This window comes from Halyomorpha halys, unplaced genomic scaffold (genome assembly GCF_000696795.3).
Source record: "Halyomorpha halys isolate HHAL.00 unplaced genomic scaffold, Hhal_1.1 Scaffold385.1, whole genome shotgun sequence".
Classification (NCBI taxonomy): domain Eukaryota; kingdom Metazoa; phylum Arthropoda; class Insecta; order Hemiptera; family Pentatomidae; genus Halyomorpha; species Halyomorpha halys.
The window spans coordinates 163,672-191,080 of NW_027112337.1; the positions used below are offsets into that span (position 1 = coordinate 163,672).

The following is a 27,409-nucleotide window of genomic DNA, read 5'->3' on the forward strand; positions in this document are numbered from 1 at the left end:
GGCTATATAGCCAGGGGCTAACAAAGAATGGGGAGGGGCCATTCCGGCTGGTTGTCAATTTGGGGGATTCAGAGTCCCTTCCTTATTTATAGGTCTAGTCCATGCGGCTGTGACCGAGAAGCGGTCGGTACATGTCTGCTTGAGATAGGTTCGTGCATTGCATTGTTATCATTTATTATTCATTGTACAGATATTGCTAAATAGTATGTACAGAAATTATTAATATATAAAAATTACAATGTGTTTTTTACAAAATGACGTAATAAGAAAATTTGAGAGCTTCGGTGAGGCTCGAGGTGGAGCGCTCTGGTGAGTTGTGGTCCAACTACTTGCTCCCTCTCGCTACAATCACAAACATTAGTGGGCTGAACTTCCAATTGAGAATCCTAATAATATATTTTATAACTAGGTAACAATTATTAGAGCCTCAAAGTGAGAAGGAAGTGTTGGCCTCAAGGAAAATAACATAAAAATAAAATCATTCACATTCAAATGGTCATTCTTAAAAATCTTTTTAACTGAAGTAACACCAAAACAGGGGAATGATCCATGTACTACTTTTAAATTTTAATTTAAACTTCATTATATGTGCCAACACAAAATTTTATAATAGACATTAAAAATGGTCCCTGGCCAGAAATTACATTCAATACAACAAAGCCCAAGAAATCTTAACATATGTGTGTTAATTAATATGTTATTCATTTTGTAATACAATTTATTTTAACTATAGGATCTCATTACAATCCCCACTAATATGTATTATATATAAAGCACTATAGCAGTTAATTTTCCTAATGAGGTTCAAAATTGAATCATTGCTATAAATATTAAAAATAAGGTGGGCCAATTCATTATTAAATTCAAATATTCAAGAGATTTATTGCTTCCATTATTCTGAATAGTAATATTAGTAGAATCAACACTTCCAATAAAGGCAAAATACTTATCCAGAACTGCCCATCTGTACAATCCTTGAGGATTAAAATGGTAACATCTTTTTTGGATCATTATATTGTAGTTCTGACAAAGATTATATTCCCTACTTAACTCATAACTTCACTGCTCACGGCAAGACATAGATGGGAGAGAAGCCATGGATCCTGCTTTTATTCCTCCACAAGTCGGAAAACAATATATTGAATTATTAACAAACCATTATGTTAATAAACAGAACTGACCTCAATTTCAATAAATTTTTTGAGGTTAAAAATTTCCAAAATTTGAATATATTTTTTCTAAATTATAATGTTGCACAACGTTTTGGGACTATTGTCATTCAATTACGTACATATTCATGTACTTTAATAACCTCATAATTAGTCAAACTTTTAATTTCACAAAGGAAATTATGTCATTATTTACATGGCTGAAAAAATTGCTTACTAAATGAAAAAAAAATTACTATAATGAATTAAAACAGTGTGAAGCAATTTTTTCAGCCATGTAGATAATGACATAATTATGAGGTTTATTAAAGTACATGAATATGAGACAATAGTCCTGAAACGTTGTGCAACATTATAATAATTTAGAATAAAATATATTCAAATTTTGGAAATATTTAACCTCAAAAATTTTTTTGAAATTGACTTACCAGACTTCCTAAAAAGAAAATCCAGAATAGAACTGACCTCATTATGTACATTGGGTACATTAGAATTATCTTGACTTCTGGGGAGGGAAGATCTATAAGGATTAAGCAGACAAGATCTTAAAGACTCAATTATTTTTATTTAGTTTTATAATTAATTTCAATTAATTTTATTTACTTAGCTATATTGTAAAACATGAAGCGAAAGTGATGAACAATTAGATATCATATTCGGCCAAATCTAAGTTGAATTTTTTTTCAAGATATTTTTAACCAATACTAGTATATTGATTTAATTTCAAGAAACTATCCAACATATTGAGTAATACGTCCACGTCAAAGAGGGAAAGGAAAAAATAAATAAATAAATAAAATTTCATTTTATAATTGGTAACACATAAAGAAAATTATGAGTAAATTCATAACTTAATTAATTTTTTTAAATTATTTATTATATATATATTTATATATGTATCATGAAAATACACACATACCAACACATGCCAGCGCGGAAGCACATTCTTCCTTCAGACACGCATACTAATTCATGTATGTATACTTTACATACACAATTTTATATACAATTTAAAACATTAAAAACACTATATACATTGTGATAACAAAATGTTTTAGTAAAATTATAATAAATAAAAACAGAGAGAAAGAGAGAGAGAGAGAGAGAGAGAGAGAGTGAGAGTGAGAGAGAAAGAGTGAGTGAGTGAAGAGAAGACCGGTAATTAAGCAATTGAAAACCAATTTAGAAAATTCAGTTAAATCTATTTAATAAAAAGATACACTGAGGTAGAAAAATTCAAATGCAGGTATACCTAATTATTAGTAAAATACGATCACAATTCAAAAGTTTTGTGTGAGGAAATCACACATATCCGAAGAATTCGGAAAACTTATACACCGCATGGTGTTTACGATCAAGATTACAAACATGCATATCTCACAAATAGGATTTAATACAGTTTAAAATACAACAAATGGCCCAACATTAACATTAGGGACAAATAACAGCAACTTTTATCTTTTTATTAGTTTGATTTATATATATATATATATATATATATATATATATGTGTGTGTGTGTGTGTGTGTGTGTACCCACACACATGTATATAATAATGGTCACCAGAAGCATATGGAAAGCCATTTGCTACCACAATCTACAAAGCTGCTCCTATACAAAGTGCTCATAAGACCATTTCTGTTATAAGTTGCTAAAACATGAATAATGGAGACCAATGAATACAAACAAGAGAAAGCTACTAATTTTCAAAAGGAAGGTACAATGATATATGATTTAGTCAAGAACAATGAATAGAGAATTGTATATTACTATGAAATGGCAAACCTTTTTAAATAGCCAGATGTGATATAACATACATACATTGTTGTGGTAGCAAGAATCAGATGGGGGATTACCCCAGTAGGATGAAGACCTCAGCCCCAAAGAATTGACTCATGATAGGCCTGAAGTAAAACAATAAGTGGAAAGGCCATAGCTGATATGGATAGATGGAGTAAGTGCTGATGCCAGAATTCTTGGAATCAGGAACTGATTTGGGAGCAAATAGGGACAGAGAAGAGTGGAAGGTGACACTTGTGGCAGCCTAGATCCATTAGTGGATTCTAGTGCTGAAGATGTTAAATATACTTAAATATGGACTCTCTCTAATATGAACCGTACCGTAATTGAAACAACTTTTAAAAAAATTGAATACACCTTGGCTTAGTTAACAATTTCATGACTAGTGGCACAAATACCTTGGTGCCATGCTCAAGAAAAACAGCTGATGACAACACATTCATGTTATACGTTGTTACATAATTCATTTGTTGATATCTCTAGAAAGGAGCTATGTTAAAGCTCCATTTTGCCATTTGGAATTCACGCTTTTGCTGATTACGGACGTGGATTTCATAAAAGAAAAAGTTACATTACAATATTAGAATAGTGTTAAAAATACACAGTACGGTCACAGATCTTGAAAAAGATGGTTTCAACTTCCAAACAAACACTGTTGAACTGTAGAAACAAAACCACCGTCATTGTTTTAATGCTAAATTGATTGCATAAACAGAAGTGTGAAAAGTTATTTTTATGGATTGCTATATGAATTTTTATTGAATATTCATTTGAAATATTTTTTTTTTAATAACACCAACGAATTAAGTCATAAGAACATTATAATATAGAAACAAATATTAAAGAGAATAAAAAAAACCTCAAATTACCGTGGAGTAAAGTGATATATTGGAAAATCATAATCATCTGATAAAATTAGATTTAAATACTATAACTAAAGGGAACAAACTATTAGAAAAATTAAAGAGAAATCATATTACATATAATAAAATTAAGATAAAGAATATTTTTTAAAACCTAAATAAGACCAGCCATATAAATTATAAGAAAAAACACATAAACGAATACTTAAAAAAAAAAAAAAATACATACTACACAAATCAGGAATCCTCAACCTTTTTATACCTGTTGGCACTTTCATAGTTTATCTATCATGTGGCGGGCACCAACCAACCCACTATTTTTTTTTGCTTTTACTCAATGTAAATTGGGTGTTGGATATCGTCAGTAATACTTTTAAAATATGATACTGTATGAAGACGTATAAATATATATAAGTATACAAATTATAAATACTAAGTAATTATATTATAATTTACTAATTATAAAATATACCATACTATATACAAAATAAGTCGAAGTTTGTTACTGTTAAATGGGGAAAAAAACAACAAAAATAATAAAACAATAGGTATTCATTAATAATTGAAAAAATATATAAAATGCTACAATATGAACATTAATTTGTTTATATTGTAATATTTTATGATTTACAGCAATGTTTTGTAGAAAAAAATTGCTTATATTGCCATATAATTGTTAGGTGTTTCAAAAAAATACTATTCAATATTTTATTGAAAACATGCTAATCTGAAGCACTTAATAAAATTTTCTTGGTGATTGGTTGGTACAGGTTATATTAGGCTGGCATATGTGACTTTAGGTGGGCACAGGGTAGAGGACTGATATACATGACTCAACATTTTTGAACATAAAAATAGAACTACAAAGAACAGAGTCCGAATAACTACCTTAATGTTTATCATTGGTACAAAATAGTGAGTCACAAATGATATTAAAAAAAAAAATTAAAATGAAGAGTACTCAGAAACAATATTAATAAGTTTAATGCTCAATTGAGGAAATATCTAAATGTTGGTCCAAGAAAAATAATGCATGTCATATAACCTGGGAACTATTATTAAAAGATATGTTTTCAAGCAACAGTTCCCTAGTACAAAATTGAAATAACTAAACTTTTATACACAAACCTTACACTTAGTAAACCCAATTTGAGGCTGCAATATCACAGGGTAATTTAAGAATGTATTTGTTTAAAGTATAAACACTTGTATGCATATGTGAAAACACATATACATACATGCAAACACATACATACAAACATGTACATGCGCACATATACATATACACACATTTAAATGGACACACACATCAATATACATACACTAGAATGTTTAAAATATGTACAAGTACATACTTCTGTTAAATATTACTGTCATCATGACCTACTAAACAACCAACAAATGGAAGATGTTATGAAAATATTAATTTTGTCTAAATATTAAAACATATACAACAATTTTAAAGAACAAGAAATTCATTTACAATAAAATGATATTTTATAATAATAATAATGATTTAAGGAATAGGGAGAATATAAAGATGCAATAAAAGTTATCAAAAGCTTCCAAACCCAATATCCATCCGGTCTGGTTTAATTCTGTCAAACATATGATTCGGCAAATAACTAGGCTGGGGATATGAGGAATTAGGATAGGGTGGATAAGGAAAGTTGGGACTAGGCATGTGTAAATTGGGTGTAGGAGGGTAAAACCCACTGCTTGAATTTGAATATGGATTAGAATATTGGGAATAGGGATATGGGATAGCAGGATTGCCAGACATATTAACACTAGAATCAATTCTACAAGCTCTATCTAAAGGGTTTGGGAAAAGAGATGAATTAGATTCCATTACAGCAGGCATTGGAGGTCCCATTATGTTGGGATAAGTTGGTGAACTGTAATTTCCAGCAAGAGAACTAACAGAGAAAGTTGAGTCAGATGCTGAACTATTTGCCAATGATGTAACAGAAAAATTACTATGTTGCTGCATATAAGAATTAGATGTTGTTGTATTATATTGAGGGCTAAAGTGGGATGAACGAGGATAATCAGATAAATAGGCGGAATCTTCAGAGTATTGTGAACCCATATGCTCACTTTCTCCACTACCTACAGTATGCTGGGGTTCTCCATCTGTAATATTAGGTATTTGGTCAACCAAAGATTCTAAACCTGATAAACTCTTAGAAGACACATCTTGGTTCATTGATTTGGCTGGATATCGAACTCCAGAATCAGAATCAGTAGAAAACTCATCGTAATTTTGATAACTTTTTTTTGACTGAGGACTAGAAAAGTGACAGTCTTCTTCCTTTTCTTCTGGACTTTTACTAACATCTTCCGATAGATTAGCTGGAGGTTCAAAATCAGGAGGCCCTAATGTTGGAGATTCTGGATTCTGTTCTGAAGATATAGCAGCACTGATTTCCGAAGATAAATCAGAATGAGTAAATGATGGAGGTTGTGGTGACTGATTATAACCATGCGTTTGCAATGGTGACTGATGAAAATTATTAGGGAGTGGTGATTGAGAACTCTGACTATAATGAGGGGGTTGATATATAGGGAAACTCTGCATATTTGGAGATTGAATAGGAGGAGAAAAGCAATGGTTGGGTGGATTACTATGTTCAGAATGATTAACACTTTCACTTTCTATTTTAATTTTCTTGGGTCTACCCCTTTTCTTCTTTGGTGCACCAGTCTTGTCATCAATTTTAGGTTTAGGTTCCTCAGGTTTCTGATCACCTTCTACTTTAATTTTTTTTGGACGACCACGCTTTTTTTTCGGTTGAGGTGGTTCATCTTCTTTTTTAGCTGAATTACTAATGTCTGTCAAGCTATTCACCTTATTATAATTATATACACATTGACCATCTTTTCCTTCTTCTTTTATGTCAGGTTCAAAAAAGTTTTTGAGCTTAGAATAGGAAAATACTAACTCTTTATCATCAATTTCGGAAACTGTTCCATTTAAATAATCACGGAATTTTTTCAAAGCAGCATAAAATGGAACTTTATCAGCAGCACGAGGTAGTTGAGCACACCGTGCACTTGAAGAAGGCATTACCCACATATACTGAAACAAAAGTTAAAAATAATTACTTGAATAAAAAACCTTGTTAAGAGAAGGTATTTATACTGTGTTAATAATCATGACCATAGATTAGCTCTAAAACAAAATAATAAATTACATACCCAATAAATTAACTATATACTTATTCCTAGTAGAATACATATCTAAAAATTATCTAAATAAATTTGGTTATGCTCTCCTCATAACCATAGCTTATTGAAAATTATGAATTAATTCCAAAATCAAATACTTTCTGATTTTTGTCCAGATTGGAACTACTCCTCAAATCAGGGATGTAAATCTAAATAAGAGTGATGGTCATAATGTAGAGATGAAAGAGTTTTTAGTTTCAGAAGATATCTTATTAATTTTCCATTGACGAATTGGAATGTTGCCATTAAGATAATTACCCTTGTCAATAGATACTGGTATCAGATATGTAATAGAATACTTTCCCATGACTGTCCTAGTTGATTAGGATGAGCTTATATAAGGACTAAGAATAATTGATTTAAATAATGGGTTAAGTAAACATTACTTGAAAAGTTGCACTATTCATTATTACAATTTTTTTTTTATAAGGAACATTTACCATTAGGACTTCAGTATTGAAACATTCTATGGTATTCAGAAGTCAGTCAAGCATAATTGATAATTTACCATTAATATCAGGCCTCGTATATGCTTAACATATAAAGTCTGAAATTGTAACCATATCTGTTCTGTTATAACTCATCACATGACAGCCATCATCCTTCCATTTAGTATTTTCTTGTACTGCAGGGTCAATCATGTTCCGTCTGCATTAGCAAGTCTATCCATCTTTCACAGTCCAAAGGAAGTTGTACAGAAAAACTAAACAGAAGTGGAACAAATTACCCCAACATAGAACTATGAGGTAAGGATTTTAAAAAATGAGGTACCTTTTTCAGCTTTTTTTTCTCATCAAAAAAGTTTTAAAGATTAAAACAAGTGTCAAATCGATAAATTAAATCAAATAATATCAATTAGAGTGTTTGGAGGATATAAACTATACGATAACACAGCTTCATTGTAGAAACTTTGTATACATGAGAATAGCAGAAGATTTTATACACGAGTATATAGGTAAAGAAGAGCATTTATTCTTTATGTTTGTCAATATTAAGTAATATTTGTAAGTATGTGTATGCATATATATGTGCACACAACACTCTATTTCTCACACAGATCCAGGCTAGGTTTCAGTTTGTTAATATAAAGTATAATTATCTCTATCCTGCACTACTCAGCCTCGATATGGAATCGGGCCCTCGATATAATAGGTATGATGAATAATGGTATTCATCTATTGCCGAATTGCCCTCTGAGTCATCAACGCGTTTCATTTCGTACATTCTCACATTAAGCGACAAACCATCAAACAGCTGAGGTAGCTTAACACACTGAAATATCATACGGCCAATTCTCTTTCACGATTTAATGCCAAACAATGGTCCTTTGGAGGGTAGAAAATAGGTTTAGAGAGGTGGTTTTAGTGGTTTAAAATCCCCCCAAACAAACACACAGACACACAGAGTGGTATGGGCCTATCCACGTCTTTTTGAAGATGTCGCACCTACCCTCATAAAATGACAAAAAAACAAACAAAAAAACATAAAAACACACACACAAACACAATTATAAAACATTGATATAAGTGAATGTATGAAATAAACCAAATTACAGATGTGTTCTTTCCTCTTAACTTGTTAAGTACAATAACTTCACTTTAAAACTATTAACAAAAAGTTCATAAAAACATTCAAAAGAAATGAATGAGTGTGTGCATGCTTATGTGTTTATTACATACATTAAAAATAAGAAGTTTTAAATAAACTTAAAATTTGAAACCTTAAATAACATGAAGAACTTGATGTCACACAAGGTCATGATAATTTCATTATATTTTATTGATTGCTTAGAGGTTATACCTGGTCAAGTGCATGCAATTCAGATCACATATCAAAAAAGTAAACAAAACAAGAAGAAGCTGACACTTGAAATAGTATGGACAATTACATTTGCAATATTTTTCCTTATGTTTATAGTACACTACTGTTGATACAAAAGTCTTCTTTGTTTTCTTATTTAAGTACTACATATAGTAGATAAGTGGATATCAAACCCCAATGATCCAAAGAAGCCTGAGAGCAGATGAAGAACATTCAACTTAACACTGAAACAAAAGGCTGGTACATCCAGCAAAAATTAAAACCACAAAAATCTAAATCCATTCAGTACTGCTATGAATAACCCAATTGTTTGGGTATCTATTAACTGATGGAAATGAAGAAGTTGTGCAGTCTAAATTAAATGAATACAAGATGTGACAAATTCAAGAAATGAGATTGATAACTTACAATAAACTTTTATACATCAAAATAAAATAAGGATCATTCCAAAATGTAGACTATGTTTTATCATAGATCACATTGATGATGATCACAATGATAGATATCATAAATCACAATTATTTCCTAAATTTTATAAAGTTTTTTTTTCAATATTTTGGATGTAAAAGAGCTTAAAATATATAGTACATCACATTATCTGCACGAAGGCAAAAGAAAGTGTACAATAAAAATATATATACTTTTTTGTATGTCACACAGATATTCAGCAACTAGCAATTAAATACTGATTTCAATGGTACAGATGAAGGTAATAAAGATCATTACACAGAATTACAAAGAATAACTTTTTGAAATTGGATATGATAATTTTGGTTAATCTGTTTCTTTTTTTGATGTGCTGAAACTAAAAATGAATTTATATAAATATATATGTATATAGTTGACCGTATAACTTAAAATATGAAGAAGATGGTCAGGGTTGCGGTAAAAAAAGAACAAATAGTTTTTAACGATATAATGTTCGACGTTTCGCCCCACTTTGTAGGGCTTCATCAGGGCTGTTCAAAGCGATAGGTTAAACAGACTATGAATGAATTTAGTTTTATTGTCATGTACGGAGTTTAAAAAAAAACAAAAAAAACATGAAATAAACGCCAATTTTAAAGGAAAAAAATCGATAAAATCATTCATAGTATTTAATTAAAACCCCTTATCTATTCATTTAATAACTCAGATCCTACATAAAGAAATTATTGAAATTTTTCTCACTAGAGAATGAATTTGTTTGCATATTTTTCTAGATTAACTTGTAACCTTTATTACTCATGCATACTTTGACCAAATTTGAATGTTTTAATACTGCTAGAAAGTCGAATAAACTTTCATTCTTATGATAATAATAAAGTACATATTTACTAGGTTTTAAGGCAGTAAAAAGTCACTCAAACATATTTAAATAATTATAAATATATTTCTTTATGTTTGAAATTCAAATCAACCTGAAAAAATCTGATTTGTGCCACTCAGTATGTTATAACATCCTTTTGATACCTTAAAAATTTGAAGTTGATTAGTTAAGCACCATCGGTGCTATGAACGATTTTCTTGATTTTTGTATTACAAAACTGACAATACACATAAATTTTGTGGAAAATTTGTACATGATGGAATAAAATGGAGTGCATTTTCAGTTTCATCACACCAAGAAACTTAAAGATCAGCCAAGATTATCAAATAAAATTTTTAGTTGTCAACGTATGCTATTTGTCAATCTTTTCATGGTAACTTAGAGGTACCAGATAGCATGCATTCATGAACACAGTTTTCAAAATCTTAAAATTTTTGTTATTGAAACAGTGGTTATTTTTAAGTTGAATTAAAGTTTTAAATTGATAAATTTTTATGGAATACGTCAAAATAAAGAAAACCAAAATGAGGCTCATCAATGCAGTCCTTACAAAATATCACAACTTTATTCATTTAATTTTTTGTAATTGTATTTGTATTGTATAAGACTTTCATATCTATTAAAGATGAACGATACGTTCTTGATGAAAACAAATCTAAAGAGTGACATTTAAATTTTAATTCTTTCATATTATTAAATAAGAACTGGTAATAAATAAATGAAAGAGATTGAATAAAAACTAATATTATTGAGTATAACAGTCCACAATGTCAGTCAGTACAATTTTTTTTTTAACTTGAGGCCTATATTTTGAATATATTAAAAAAAAAGATATATGTTTTATATTAAATATGTTAATAGAAATTTTAAAAATAATTAATATGTAAAAATAACAGAAATTAGTAACTGTTGGGAGAAAAACTATATATATATTTTGGTTAACTAGCAGTTAACTCTGTTTTCAATACTTCATTCTGGACGACAAAGGACAATGGCATAGTCATGTGGAGAAAACAATAGTGTAAAAGACACTAAATTATAAAAGAGCAGTTGGAATAACTTCTTGGGCTTAATAATAAAATGGTTTATTGGCTGTACACAACAGCCATTAAACCGATGGTTATGCAGTGGCTATGGTTAGACCAATGGCACAAGGCCAATGTAGCAAAATCCAGAATACTTCTGGAGAAAATACAAAGACTAGCCTACCTCATGATCATAGGCGTAGTAAAAATATGACTCTCCAGAACATTGTAGCTGATCCTGTTGAAGCATTAACTTAGCAAACTCGAGTCGGCAGCGGCACTCGTGTTATGTAACAGTTCAGGAAAAATAAGCATTTTTGCTTGGCAGAACTACTTTCTAGGAGGAAGAAAGAAGGATTTCTTCCTAGAAATACTACTTTCTACATAGTACCTTATTTAATTATTCTAAGCCTTAAAAAGTGTTATATAATACAATAATAATGTTATAATAATCTAAAATAAGTATAAAAAAACTAATTGTTATTTAATTTTATTTCTCATAAATTGATATCCCATTGCCAATTCAATGTAATTTAAAAATGTAGAATTTTATATTGAGGAATGTATTATACTGAGGGTATAAAGAAGCAGCTAAATAGTAGTTACATAGGAAGGTCTTATTCGGACATCAAATGGTACATTACTTAAAACTGCTTTATCTATTTACTTTTATCTATATCTTTAAACCATCTGTTTTCATTCTCTGAGAAGCCACTATTCCCACTGATTCTTCTTTAAGAATTGTCTTATTCCTAAATCAGGCCCCACTCGAGGAGTATGTGACTCATAAGCTTACAGAGCATGAAGCATATAAGATGGTTTTAAACCATTTTCAAAAATAAATGACAATCTAATTTTTACTTGGATCTAATACTACTTGACAAGATTACTTTCAGTCAAATAACTCAGAAAAAGAGGCTATTGATTTTACTTTAAGAAAAATAATAACTAAAACATAAATAGAAGAGATATAAAAACAAGAACTTGTAATACTTTAATGGTATTAAAATATAATAGAAACTGAATACTTCACAATATGTTTTATACTAAAAGATTCTTTTAAGTCTTTAAGAAAATATGGTAATTTTATAATGTAATAATATGTACTAATAACGAGGATGAAATGAAAAAATTATAATTAGGTTGTTTTTCGAAGATTAAAAAAAAAAGTCATATGGCTATTTATATATTATATATTTTGCCTTGTAGAAAAGCCCTATATCTAATAATGAACAATTAGCATCCATCCTTTATAAAAGTTACTAACTATGACAGCATTAATTATGACAATCCATACGATCTAAGTAAATATTAATGATGCAAAGTTTTATCAAAATTATCATAGCCAAAGCATTTTTTTTTTTTTTTTTTTTTATTTCACAAATAGTACATACCAAAATAAAAAGGTGAAAATGAGTTTATAGAAAAATTAAAAAGTTAAATGAGTTTATACAAAATAAAAAAGTGGAAATGAATAACTATAATACAATATTTACGAATTGTACCAACTAAAATAGAGAACGAAAACAAGTCTTTATAAAGCTTTTTTTAATTTAAAATATTAATAAAACATTTTTTTTACTTACTGTATTAGTGCCATCAACAAGCTCAGGTTGCCTTCCAAAACTAAAATCTTTTTTACCAGAAAAAACTTCAAAAATCAGTTTACCATTAAAGACAGCTATTTTTGGTTTGAATTTCTGCAATTTTTCCAGTAATATTTGACTACCTAAAAGAAAACACCTAAATTTAGATTTATGGAAAAAATTAATTTAATACAATTTTAAACAATCAACCAATAATTGGAAACTTCTTCCTTTTGCAGCACCACAAGACACCCGATGATCAAGCAGCAATAAGTGGGTATGATACAAATAAACCGTAAAATAAATATTTAAAAGTATATTATATTGATAAGCAATGTAAATTCAATTGTAAAATAGGGTAATAAAGGAAATTCAAACCACATTCTAACAAGGTCAGTCAGAAAAAAACGGAAACGAGGAGTATGCCAACTTTAGCAATTACAACATTTAAGTCAAACAAATATAACTTACCTTTCAAACTAATGGATTTTTAAAACAAAACTTGCTACAAAGGACTATTTTATGATATAAAATGTTATGTAATATTATAAGATGAATTTTTAAAGCACAAATGAAATAACTTTCTACATAAAATGTACATAAACCTAACAGCTCCCAACCGCATATTGAAGTTCTTTTCTTTGAACTCAACATAGGATGGAAAAATTTCATAGGGTGAGGCTGTTAAAGAAAGAAATGAATGAACTGACAACAGATTTATAATACAAATTTTTTATAAAAGTACTTATTATAAATATATCTGATTAAAACGTATCAGACAATAATAAATTACTCATACTTGATAAGTTAAATGGCTCTCATGCTAATTATAACTAATTCTAAACTATACCTCAATTTTTAAAATTCAATTTCGATCTTACCCATACTTAAAAGAGATAGAGAAGTTACAACAGGGAATCACCAATTTGGACCTATTTTTTGGTGATTCTGTATCTAAAAATACTGAACAAGTGTCCTTGCACTCGTTCCAATGGGCTCTAAGAGCCAAGAAAAAATATTATTATTATTAAAATTGTGTTGCTTTTTTATAACTCTTTACTCCTATTATTATCCGTCTATATAAAGCATACATATTTTTATATATTTTTTACCTGAAATCATATTTAAAAAAAAAATATGCTCAAGAGATTATAAAAAGGTTAAGAAGCCACTGAAAAGTTTGAAGAACATGTGGTCACCCCAAATAAATTGGGATAAAAGTTTTTCCAAGCATTTTAAACATGTTCTTACTTGTTTTTGAGACATAAAAAACCTTAAAAACTAATTAACCTTTTAGATACGGAAGCGTGGAAGTAGGAGTGTTTTGTGGCCTGAGACCTGTGGCCGCTGTCAACCCCAATGGCATGAATACTTTTTGATTATATTCACATTTGTTTTTAGGCATGAATACTTTTTGATTATATTCACATTTGTTTTTAGGCATGAATACTTTTTGATTATATTCACATTTGTTTTTAAACTTATTCAGCAGAGAATCGAATATTCTTCAATTTGTTTTATTATAACTTTTTCGTTAGGATGAACCACTGAGGATTTATAGCCCAACAAATAAAAACCTAATTCCTATTAAATTTATTAGATACTTAATAAAAGGTTAAGGACCATCAGAAATTCATTTTTGCATTAAATGTTGTAAAAAATAATTTTAATAATCAATAATTGCAGATTTATATTTTATGGGCTGGGTTTTATGCACCAGAATCCTTTACTATTCAATCCTTAGGAACAAGTAAAATAGTAAAGTACATTTGTATGAACTCTAGTGGCTAGGATATGCCTTCAGATCCACAACATATCACCAAGGACAGAGCTGATAAATCAGTAAATAGGCTTTAAGTGCTAAACTGGTTGAACTGATATATCAGTCAGTCTGTAGGCCATGGGGATTGTTACCCTCCGAACTGATATCAGTCTGTAGGCCATGAGGACTGTCGTGCTCGAACTGATATATTAGTTCATAGTCCCTAAAACTTTAACGACATAAAAAAATAAATATTTTTAGCATAAAAATTTCCACTTTAGTATTTTTTTCCCCTAAAAATCATATAAATCTTTCTTAGCTCATAGAAAATACCTCAACTTCCATTTTTAATGTTTTTTAAAAGATGTTAAAATACACCAAATGCCTAAAGTGGATTGCACCAGGTCTCTGAATTTGTGATATAAGAAAATTAAATTATGATTGTCTAAATATATAAAAATGGCTTTTTATTGCCTTGAAATCTAGCAAATATATTATTATGATTAAGCAGCGCTACATCCTAATCATTTGAGACTTGGTCAGCTCCAGATAGATCCCAATTTTCTCTGTTAATTATTACTGCCTTCTATTATCTGACACCAATCAGTTTACTAGCATTGGCAGCCAGAGTCTTGTCAGTGCAAACATGGTCTGGCCACTGATCCCTTTTGTATAGAGGTTTATTCATAACTCTGTGAGGTAACATTATTCTCCACAGTGCAAAATGCTCCGGCTCAGAAGAGCTTTGCAAGTAAAATGAATTAGCACAAATCCAGGTCATAAAATATGACCTTAATTTATATATTTGTTCTTTTTCAATTTGGGTATGTTTCTTGGACACCTCTGAATTTGCATCACAGAATCCTTATTTCAAATCTTAGAAAGGATCTTTCCAGAACTTTGGTTTATTTATTTTATACCAGATTGGTCTGGTAAGCCTTACATGGTTGATATAACCGTTACATTATAATCTTTGGTTGGGTCCAACTCTAACAACTATATTAGAGTACAGGCCTTATGTTGTGTCTAATATTTCATCTAAAGGGTGTTAACGATAAGGCTAATTTTGGCTGCTGATTTCCAAAACTGAAATGATTCATATACTGTCCCAAAGAATCTTTCCATTGTGTCAATATCATCAACAAATCAAATTATTTGGGTCATCCAATTTAAAAGAGTACTTGTTGTCGGGATGCCATAATCCCTTATAGGTGTTTCAAGAGAAAAATTGTACAGTATCTCCATGACTTACACATGTTAATATTTTAAACTCTTAATAAATCTTCCATTACTCACACCAAATATTCATAATCTTCTATTTCTTTTAACTTTACTTGCAAATGTATGCTTTATTATTATAATCAGAAGAAAAGGAAGTTTGTTGCTTCAATGGTATCAGAATTGTTATATATAAGGATTTTTCGCTATGTTTAGTGTGTTATAACTTCTTACGGAGTGACTTGATAATTTCAAATAATGGAATGATTAGTAAAAAAGATGCAATCAAAGCACTTGTTAGGAACCCACACAATTTTATCATAGTTTTATATCTTAACTGCTTTTATAATTTTTCCTCTGTTTTTATTATTTATTTATTGTTAATGAAACATGTTTCCCAGATGGTGTGAGGAAGGGTATTTACTATTTTTTTTTTCATGTATATTACCATCTGAAATTTCATAATTTAAAGAAATATTATAAAATAATGTAAGTACTTAACAATTTTTCTGATATCATTTTACTCACAAATAGTCAATCTATTTTTCTTAGAAAGTAACTATACCGTCATTTGAAATTAGTAAAGAGTAGGTAAGAAATTTTAATTATTTTTTTCTTTTTTCTATTAAAAAAAAAACAAAAAGTAAAAATTGTAATGAAAAATAAAGTAAATAGGAAATAAAATTAACATTCAAAATTTCTATAAAATTAAAAAAAAAAAATTTAATTTAATAATAGAAAAACAAACTGACTTCATATTCGGATTCAGCAGCAGCCCAGTCAAGTCAAGTAACAACAGAATACATCTGCTAGGTTTTATATCAATAAAAAGTAACTTAAATATATTTAAATACAAAAATAAATACATCGCCTTATAATGCCATTTGGTATATTATGTCATTTTGAAATTATAAAAATTTTAAGTTATTTCAGTTGGATTTCCTTTGATCTATGAAAGATTTTAAAAAACGATTAATAGCAAAGATATGGGAAATTTTTGGGCTAAGAATATCTAGTTTCTAACTTCCTTGAAAACTAGTATTTAAGGATTCTTCGAGAGGTGGAAAACAAATATAAACTGGTTATATAATAACAAATATTTTTCAACTCACTTTATTTAAAGCGGACACATGTTTTAGGACTTTTCAGGAGCCTAAGCATACTAAAATTTTTTTTATGTTTAGGACTAAAATTTTTTGAGCATTTTTTTTCTTATTCTAGGTAAAAATAAACAAAAAGTGTATACATTTTTGTTGGTACAGATTAATATAAGTAAAAATGATGAAAAACTCATTTTTAAAACTTATACATAACCGTAACACCCACTTCTTACTGAATCTCAAACATGGACAAAATCAGACGAAGAAAAATCACAAATATTCGGTCAGCATCTTTCTAAAACCTTTGAGCCACACCCTGACATCCTTAATTCAACCAACCTTGAACACATTGAAGAAGTATTGAATACTCCACTCCAAATTACCCTGACATCTAAAGCATTTCATCCATCAAAGATATCCAACATCATCCACACTTTACCAACCCGCAAAGCTCCTGGTTATATACATTTACAATGCTGTCCCCAGATCCACATATTTTCCTGACCCATGGAAATTATCCATAATCAAAATGACTCCCAAATCTCGAAAGCAGCCAGAACACCCATCCTCTTACCGTCCTATCTCTCTGTTACCTATCATGGGAAATATCCTTGAGAAACTTATCTTAAAATGCCTGTACCCCATCCTAGATTCCAACCACATAATCCCAGATCACCAGTTTGGATTCCGAACATCCCACTCCACTATCCAACAATGCCATCGTGTGGTTGATGTAGTCTCGTCTTCATTGGAGCGCGGAATGTACTGCTCGGGAGTCTTTCTTGATGTAGAACAGGGTTTTGATCGAGTCTGGCACCCAGGACTGCTATACAAGATCCGTAAATTCCTACCCCCTACATGTTATCTCATTATCCGTTCTTATCTCTCAGACAGGTTATTTCAAGTTTTTACTTTCTATAACTAAAAATAACTACCGTTATTTACTTTCCTAATTTTTAAAACAGAGAGGGTTATAAAAGGAGGTATGGTTCGTACCCGAGCAAGTTAAAGCGGTAACATTTACTGGCTCTTGACTGCAGGGGTGCCAGTTTAAACCCTGCCTAGGGGATCGATTCTTATTTATATTGAAATATTAAATATCATAATTTGAATTTAAGTTAAGATAATATAGCACCATAGTGCATATATGTCTTCTGATGCAAATGGAAGAGGGGATATGACTGTAGAAGGAAGAGTTCATCTTGCCAAAGAGATACAATAGGACCTACTATTAGCAACACGTAAGCTATACATGGCATGATTCCATTGTAGCTAACATCTAACATGAGTTATAACATCAAGATCTCTGCAGGTTTCAGCATAGGCAATCATGGATCATTTTAGGTAATATAGTAGATATAACTGAATACATGTAGATAAATTTTAATTTATTTTCTTAGAATCGAAAAAGGCCACGAAAAACATGAAAATTAACCCGGAAAAGACCAAATGTATGAGGATAAGGTAGAAACCCTGAAGAATAATGAAAGTGATCAGAGCAAATGGAGAAAAACTAGAGCAGTCGATAATTTCAAATATCTAGGTGCTCATCACAATGCAAGCGGCTACATTGATGAGGAAGTTTCTCAGAGAATCGGTGCAGCTGGAAGAAAATTTAGTTTTCTTTGAAGGTGTTTGTTTCCTGGGTAAATGGGAAGTGACGAGAAAAACTAAAATAGAGATCTATAAATCGACGTTCCTCCCTATTCTTTCCTACTCTTCCGAATCGAAGACCCTCACCTCAAAACACGAGAGTGGAGGATCTAATCCATGGAGATCCATTATCTTTGTAAGGTAGAAGGAAGGACACGACGAGATAGAATACATATTCAAGAACAAGACAGCTGGTACAGACTAAACAAATCGTAACCCCACACTGCACAAATGGTAAAGGGGATGAAATGATTATGAATGAAAGTAGAATTGAAAAAATATTCAAAATTACAAGCTTTTCTTGAACTAATATTATTCATTGTAGTAGCCATAAAAAATTAAGACCTTCAAATTAAGTGTTTTGTTAAAATTGATAACAAATTGAAATACTTAACAATACAATTTTTACTTCAAAATAAATTTATAAATAAAATACAATGATAAAAGATATAATTTTGAATTGGAGATAATATTTAAGATTGAATTATTGAATATATGAGGTATATCATGATCAATAATTTCTGAACAATTTCGGAACTCACATGCCCTGAAGATCGCTCACATGTTTTTGATGCATATTTAGAGACATTTTTTGTTTGATTTTCTGACTATCTATAATCGATTTTTACTTCCAGGCTCTAAGAGTTAAATTTGATTGATTATTTTAAATGTTAAACCGACATGTAACCGGATAATGAATAATTTTAATTGATGGTTTAGGATGTGGTATACAGAGTAAATAATCTTTTACTATTTACGTGTGCCATCATTTTGACATAAGTAATAGGCCTTCTCCAGAGTTAAGGCCATACATTAGAAAAAATAATTTAACAAATAGGATTAACTTACATTGGGTGCAGTGTTAACTTTTCAAATGACATCGGGTCATGTTGCTCCCACCTTAGAAACACTATTCATAAAAAACACAGGAATCCTTAGTTCACTGCTATAGAGTTGTCAGACATAGGGAAAAATAAAAATTTGATACCAGGACTAATAGGTAGAGTATGCTAATTGAATAAAGATTAAGCGGGTTCTCTTTGACCCACAGCCCCTTCTTGTCCTTTGGTACAACACGGCTTTGAGTGCAGTCCTGCACAGTTGATTGTGGTTACTGGTATACTTGAGAATTTTTCTATGACAATTGTGTAAGTATTCTTTTATTTAATACATGTTTTAACTTAAAAATCATTGAAGTCCCAAATATTTCAACCTATTAACCTCTTAATATAAAATTAACAATTTATCCGTGGATGCATGATATTTCAAAAAATTTATACCTACATCTTAAACAGTATTTTGTCCCTTTCATTTTTTCAAATAATTTATTTCCGTTTAAATGTTTAATTAGCATTTTTATGAATTATTAACTCTTCCAAAAAAAATTCAAAAATATTGTTTGGGTTTACTGTATCATTAAAATCTTAATGACTTGTGCTATGAAGTATTCACAAAAGCAGCAACAAAAGTAAGATCTAATTTTGCCCACCTTCACTTGATAGTGAGTGAATGTACCTTTTTATTTTTTAAGATTTCATGTTCAAAAATGATTAGAGCATAAAAAAGAATCATGTTAAATAGGGCTGGATTTCATCAATTTTTATATATATTATGTATCAATTTTTATAAGTCTTATCCTCACCACCACTTTCTTAAAAAAATCATATCTGAATATGATTTCTTGTAACAGTAGCAAAGATTGCAGTAGAAATGCTTACAATTACCAGAAAGTTAAACAATCCTAGAAGCAATTTTTTGGTAAAATAAATGAAGAGATAGAAATAGAAGATTTACTATCCTAGTTAGAAAGAACTGTAACATTTATGATCGTGCCGATAAGAAAAACATTAATAATGTGAACTGCATCTCTTATATTTTAACAATTTCTATTTAGGTCATAAATACAAAAAATGTAGGATCCAAATAGATAATTAAAATGTAAAAGAACTATGCAATCATTTTCACTTTGTCCCCTTAACTATTTTCTGTATGTTCAATTAGTATAAAATTTTTTCTTAAGTAATTAAAATCCTTTTTCCAGGATACATTTTTAAATATTCAGTTCTTGTATTTCATAGATTAAAAAAAAAAAAAAAATCAACAACTTAGATAAGTACACTCATTTTGATATATCTTTGATTCAATATATATTTTGATATATACTGTCAGGAGACCATAAAAATCACTAAAAAAAAAAAAAAAAAAGGCTAATAATTTTCCTCCCTCTTTTAATTTTTAAATATTTCAATTATGGATACAGTAAGATTATAGAGAAATTTTTAATTAAATTAAGATTTAAAAACAATTTTTAATTAAAATCATTTATCAGTTATTCATTTAATGAAGTAAAGATTAGAAAAGTTTGTGATATGAGCCAGTTTCCTTATTCAGGGGATGATCAGTAAATCACTTTTTCAATTAAATAATTTACTAAGACTTACCCTTAACTGGTGTTGTAATCCTTCATCTGCAAAGCACCGTAAATCTTCTGTCCACAACTATTACAAACACAGTTTGAATTATCATGCCACCAAACAACTTATGTTTAAAATAAAATGGACAGGAAAAATTGTTCATAATAAACAAAATAAATAACTTTAAAAAACAAAATTAAAGGTGACATAACATAAATACAGTGGAGTCCCGATAATTCAAAATGATTTGGACCAGATCCATTTCTGATTACAGAATTAAAAAGCAGAATCATTCATACAATAAACTTAAGTTAATAATAACGTATTAATTAATTAATAACCAGTATTAATGCCTGCTAATTTGGTTTCTTCAAGAGAGAAAAAAAGTACCCCATAAGTTGGCCCCTAATTAAATAAAAAGCTTTACTATTAAGGTACTAAGAACCAAAGCTTTACTAATCACAGATATTGAGGTAATCAGTGGGGCAGTACTCAATACAGATCACCAATTGCTAGTGGCAGACACTAAAAACTTACTACCATGTAAAAGGAGACCAAAAGCATATGACGGAGTTGCAGTCGCGGTGCTTTGGCAGGAAGGCAAGAAGCAAATATACACTGATGTATGATGTACTGAGCAGGGAGCTTGAATGAACAAATGGAAACTAAGAATTGAATACCTTGTGACAGGATGTCAAGAATTACATTCCATGAGTTGCAAGTGAAGTCTGAGATAAAAAGAAAATGACTTCCAGTACCAAGAGAACGAAATGGTGGAATGCAGAGGTAGCCCAAAGAGTGAAAGAAAGCAGAAGTGGGGCTGATAAGCAAGATTGCAGTCTGAAGCGAAACCTTTGCAAAAATTTTATATAAGAAGTTAAAAGCAAATCTTGGCAAGAGTTTGGAAAAGAGATAGAGAAAAAATTCCAAGAAAATTCAAAGTGTTTATAGAATACAGAGAAAAGCCTGAGAGAGGAAAATATATTAAAAAACATAAAGAATACAGCTGGGCAGATTGTGACTGATGGAAAGGAAATCCTGGGCATTTGGAGACAACATTACCAAGAGAAGTTCACATTTATTGACCATATGGACAAAGTGAACTTGGCTAGAAGAGGTATAAGGAATGTGGTAGATGAACCAGATGATATGGATAACTTCATCACAGAGCTTCATCATAAATTCATTACCCCAGAGCTTATTAAATATGGCTGAGAGGAATTTAAAAAAATATTCCAGGCTGTTTCAGGAAATTTGGAATGAAAAGATAATACCCGAAGAGTGGAAGGAAAACATTATTCCCCTTTAAAAAGGGGTTAGTTTTCCTCAAGGATGGTGAAAGAGAAGCCATGGGATCAAGGGTGAAGAGTGTATCTTGGTTTTCTGGACTTGAACAGATCTGCAGCTGCATTTGATTTCCACACTGAGAAATCTGGAATACCTTGAAAGAGAGAAATATACCACCCAATCTGATAAGTGCTGTACAATCCGTATATCAGGCCATGGTTGGATTTGATGCAGTGGTGCTCTACATAGGAAACACTCATTTGCAATTCAAGCAGGTACCATTTTTTTGAGGCACCGGCATAATCTGGCTTCAAGGGAGAAGTATTCTCTTTAACAATTTTTTTTCCCAAACCAATGTAGTTTAGATATACAATAATTAGTTCGGTACATTCTCTAGGTTGAAATTATCTGAGCCATACTTTACATTAATAAGTATCAGTGATTTTATTTTAACCCTAGTTCCTTTTTACTCCGAGGAATATACTCTAATTTCAATTTTAGGTTAAACTGACTTTCAAATAACTGAAGTTTGGATTATCGGGGCTCCACTTTATTAATAAGAACAAAGATATTCAAAAACTATATATTTAGGAGTACATTAATTTCTTCACTTACTTAATCAATCCTAAAACTAGGAAATTACTATGTTTCATTAAAATTTTATAAGTTTCGATACATAGTAGATAAAACTATGATATGGAAAATACAACTACAAATGTATTTCCTAAAATATTCATCAGATTACATGCATGAAAAACATTATAGATTGAAACAAAATGTAAATATCTTCTTATAAATGTTTGTGTACAAACAGACCAACTTAAAAAGTTATGATTTCTACAATTACTATCAGCTACTCACATTACTACTATACTGAAACAAGCAGTGTATATTGATAAAGTGCAATACTACAATGATTAATGATGAGAAATTAAGGGTGTGCAAAATTATATAACCTAAGATAATGGGAGCAATATTTATATCAATATAAAGGAATAAGAACAGGCAATGACAATAAAATTTAATAAACAAGGTAAAATGAAATTTGTGAATGAAAACTGAAAAATGAAATTAATTTAAGTCAATGTACCCGATTAGTTTAATTTTTAATCAATAGTAAGCATCATAAAACAATTTTTACACAGGACAGACACATACATGCCCATCAAAATTAACATAAAGGAAAGGAGAATGTGAAGGGATATTTAATGTTAAAAGGATAATAAAAAAAAAAAAATCATTTATTATATTTGTACATAAAAACTTCTTATTTATATTTGTTCAACAATTTCAAAACAGGGTTAGTGAATTCCAGTAAATCAAATATTATTAACATTAGACATCTAATGTCATAAAAATATTAATAGTACTACATTGTTATCATAAGCATTACTGAATATTTAAAAAAAGAATAACTGCAGTGAGTAAATTCACAATTCAGTAATAAATTAAAAACAATATTGTCAGTATAAAAAGTACTCAAATCAAATTTAAGTTATTTTCTTTGAGGCACATGATAGTTAAAAAGTCTTAGCAAAAGATTAACCAGTCGACTTAGTAAGCTATTAATAAGGCTAAATAATCAGTCAGTCATATTTCACTCAATTATGCAAAATGACAATACTCTCCAAAACTTGAATCAGAAATGCAAGATGACCGTTTCAGGTAATTATAAAATATTTAGTATAAATCACACTTCTAAAAAGAACTGCTAGTAGTATTAATTCAGCCTGTCAGTGATATAAATTTGGTTTTAAAGTTTTAGGTTATATGATAGAAAACTAGTTTAAAATGATTTTTAGTTATATAAAACAGTAAATACAGAATAAAGTATATGTAGACTCACACATTTCTTAACAAAATAATTAAACACACAACTGATGCACAAAATACATTAAAATAGATTTTAAAAAAACTTATCAATACTCTGAAATAAAAACAAGCAAATCAGTAAGCATTAAGAGCATGTAATTATGCGTAATAGATGTATTTCATTATTACTATTAATCACAATCCACCTAGATAAGTAAAAAAATCAATTACCTCAAATTTCCACCAAAGTGATTTCCTAAAGATGAATAGTTCTTTCAATAGTAAGGATAAAAATAAAACATCAGAGCTCTACGAAAGTAATATCAAGGAAAACAACTTTAAATAGCTTTTGTAAAATTGTTATTACCTTCTTTTATCTCTTTTCTGGTCAAGTCGGCACTACCTTTTGTAGCTCTTTCAACCATATTGGTAAAACCTATACCAACTTTAAGCAACTTATAATCATCATCAGCAGTCATAGGTTCAGGTGTCAGTCCAGACAAATATAGGCATTTCCCTAAAATAAATATTAAAAAATAATTAGAACCAAAAGATATTTGCACCAGTTTTTGTTTATACAATAATAAATAAAAAATTTAGGAAAGTATTAAGAGAGGATAATACACATTTTCAAGTAATATATTACTTAATATATATAAGCGTGGTAACGCGCCTGTCTACCAACTCAAAGGTTTTGAGTTAGAGTCCAGCCTTACCCCGGATTTTTTTCAAGCAAAAATTACACAATACTCACTCACAGCCTCCCCACGGGCATTTGTGAGGCCCGTTAGCCAATGGGTGGCAATGATAAAAATAGGTGTCGGAGTGACGAACCCACACTATGAAAACCTTGTAAAGAGATGCACGGTGTATTTTCGCAGCACATCACATGAGGCCTTGGACCTCCATGGTCTGTCGTGCCAGAAGAAGAAGAAGAAATAATACATACATTATTTATTGTGGAGATGTTTTACACCAAGAAGTAAATAAAATATTAACTGTTACCATGAACAGAGAATAGACAATGGTAAAAACATTAAAGGAGAACAATAAAAACGTGTTTATAAAATTGTATTGTTTGATCTATTTTAATATGTCAGATTAGAGGAGAAAGAAAGTTAAGTTGCAATCAAGAGTCAGTTAGCTCTCAAAGCATCATAGTATGTTGTATGCCTCACCCCTACAATATTGCGTTATAACAAGCCCCCCTGAATCCATTGTCTTGAGGAATGTATTGGAGCAAAAATGAGGAGAGGATACTCAAGGGTGCAGTCAGCAAAGATGCACAAATAAATAAAACTTATTTATTTGTGCTGACATTGCTGAATTTAAGGCCTTCATCAGGGCTGAAAAAAACAACAAAAAAAACAAAACAAAAAAAAAACGGGATAGCAACCTAAATTCAGAGAAACATAAAAAGAAATGTCAGCACAAATAAATAAGTTCTGTTTATTTGTGCATCTTTGTTGACCGCACCTCCGACCATTGTCTCCTCACATCAATCTACGGTCATTATATACTGAACTACCAAAAAATAGTTTAAGATATAACCACTTCTCAGTTACAAATATATAAATATTAAGTCATTATAAAATGGTCCTTACATACAGGATATAAAAAAAATGTTATCTTTCTATTATATTGTATCATATCAAAAAATGTAATTTATATATGTCCGATCACGGATTGATCAGTATGCTGTGTAATGTAGCAACCCGATGTATTTGGGCAGCATGATTGAATAAATTTCTTTCTCTTCTCTTCTCTCATTACATTATTGTACCTCAGGGCCCTGGCACAGGAACCAGAGATAAAGATTGGTAGAATACACCTCTCCAGTAGGTCACTGTATTACTACTACTGTTTTGTTGATAGTACAAGGAGGTTTTCTATCTATGCTCTATAACTCCTGCCTCTCTTAAATTTTAGTCTGGGGCTTCATCTCCCCTATTTAAATTTTTCATATCCTGTTTTAGACCAGAGCTTCATCTCTCGATCCATAATATTCTGTCTTATATTTATGGTATATTTGTGGTGGCAAGATTGTTAATATGTTCGCAGCAATAGTCAACGTTAGCAAAGAGACTATTTGATATGGGTTGGAAATTATTATCAACAATTTTATTTTTCTAGTATATTTCTTTTAAATCTATTTTTATTTATAATTCATTTAATGTTTCATTATTTTGCATTTGTTTTAGTGGCAAACCCATTTGAAACCTCTCGCCATATGATCAATTACTAACAATGAATAACTAGGTGTGCTTTTGTATGTCTAAAAAAACTGAATATTTATATGCATAATAATTGTTCAATCTGTTGTTTTATGTTCAAGTATAAACATTGTTGTTTAGACTAATAAAGAGTGTACCTAACTATTCCTCTTTATCTCACAATTGGGATGGTCAATGGTCTACATTCCATCACATTTTTTCACTTATTTTCTATACTTTATTACTTATTTTTAATCTTTTTATGTACTTCTTTCTACATCACACCTTGTACTTTTATATATATTTTTATTTTATTTTGTTAACTTTCACTTTCGATTTTTAAATTACCTTATTTCACTTTATGTTATTCATGTTACTTCTGTTATCTTTACTATTACTATTATCAGTGTAGAGAAATGATTATTCTCACGATATATAAATACTACAGTTGTTATCATTGTTTATTTATTTTTCTTACTTATTTCTTTGTATTTTTTTAAATTTTAAACTACTCTTTATTTATTTTTTATTAGTTACTTATTTTACAATTATTGTTATTATATCCTATATTGTTTTATTTTCTTCAATATAATCTTCTATTATTTGTAACGATATTTGTCATTCTAATTTTACTTAGTTATTGTAGTTATTATTATTATAATGTAATTACTCATGTACTGTATCATTCTGTATTTTTCTCTTATCATTTTTCGTCATATCTTTATCACTACTTCCTGTATACGCGACGTATTTGAAATCGAAATAAAACCGTGATACAGTTTGCTGCCTACCTCCTCCCCACTCCTCCATGCTTCCGCTTCATTGTTTCTTTCTGTTCAACCGATTCATTTGAGCAGGTATGTTGTCCTGACTTGCTCTTTGCTTATTTATTGTCATTTTATATCATTATTATTATTATTTATTTTTATTATTATTTCATGACTTTTATTTTATCTCTATATAATTTTTTTTTGTTGTTTTCTTTTTCTTTCCCTGTATTGTTTTTGTTTTATCTGCATCTCCTGTACTTTTTTAGCTTTATATTTTACGTATTTTTAAAGAAATTTTTACTCTTGCCATTGTTACTTGTTTTTTTATTCCTATCACTGTATCTTATCTTTGTATTTTTATTCTTATCATTGTATC

General features: G+C 29.8%; 1 protein-coding gene across 1 annotated transcript in view; it reads right to left on the bottom strand.

Moving 5' to 3' along the window:
• Positions 1–1,963: 1,963 nt before the first annotated feature.
• The window catches only part of LOC106682041 (uncharacterized), a 42,144-nt gene continuing 16,698 nt past the window's right edge, over positions 1,964–27,409 (bottom strand). The window contains exons 5-7 of the mRNA XM_014422673.3: positions 24,418–24,567; positions 12,805–12,947; positions 1,964–6,914 (exon numbers count right to left, since the gene is read on the bottom strand). Of these exons, the coding sequence (XP_014278159.1) occupies positions 5,388–6,914; positions 12,805–12,947; positions 24,418–24,567 (1,820 nt within the window). The 3' untranslated portion in view covers positions 1,964–5,387. The remainder of the gene's footprint in view (positions 6,915–12,804; positions 12,948–24,417; positions 24,568–27,409) is intronic.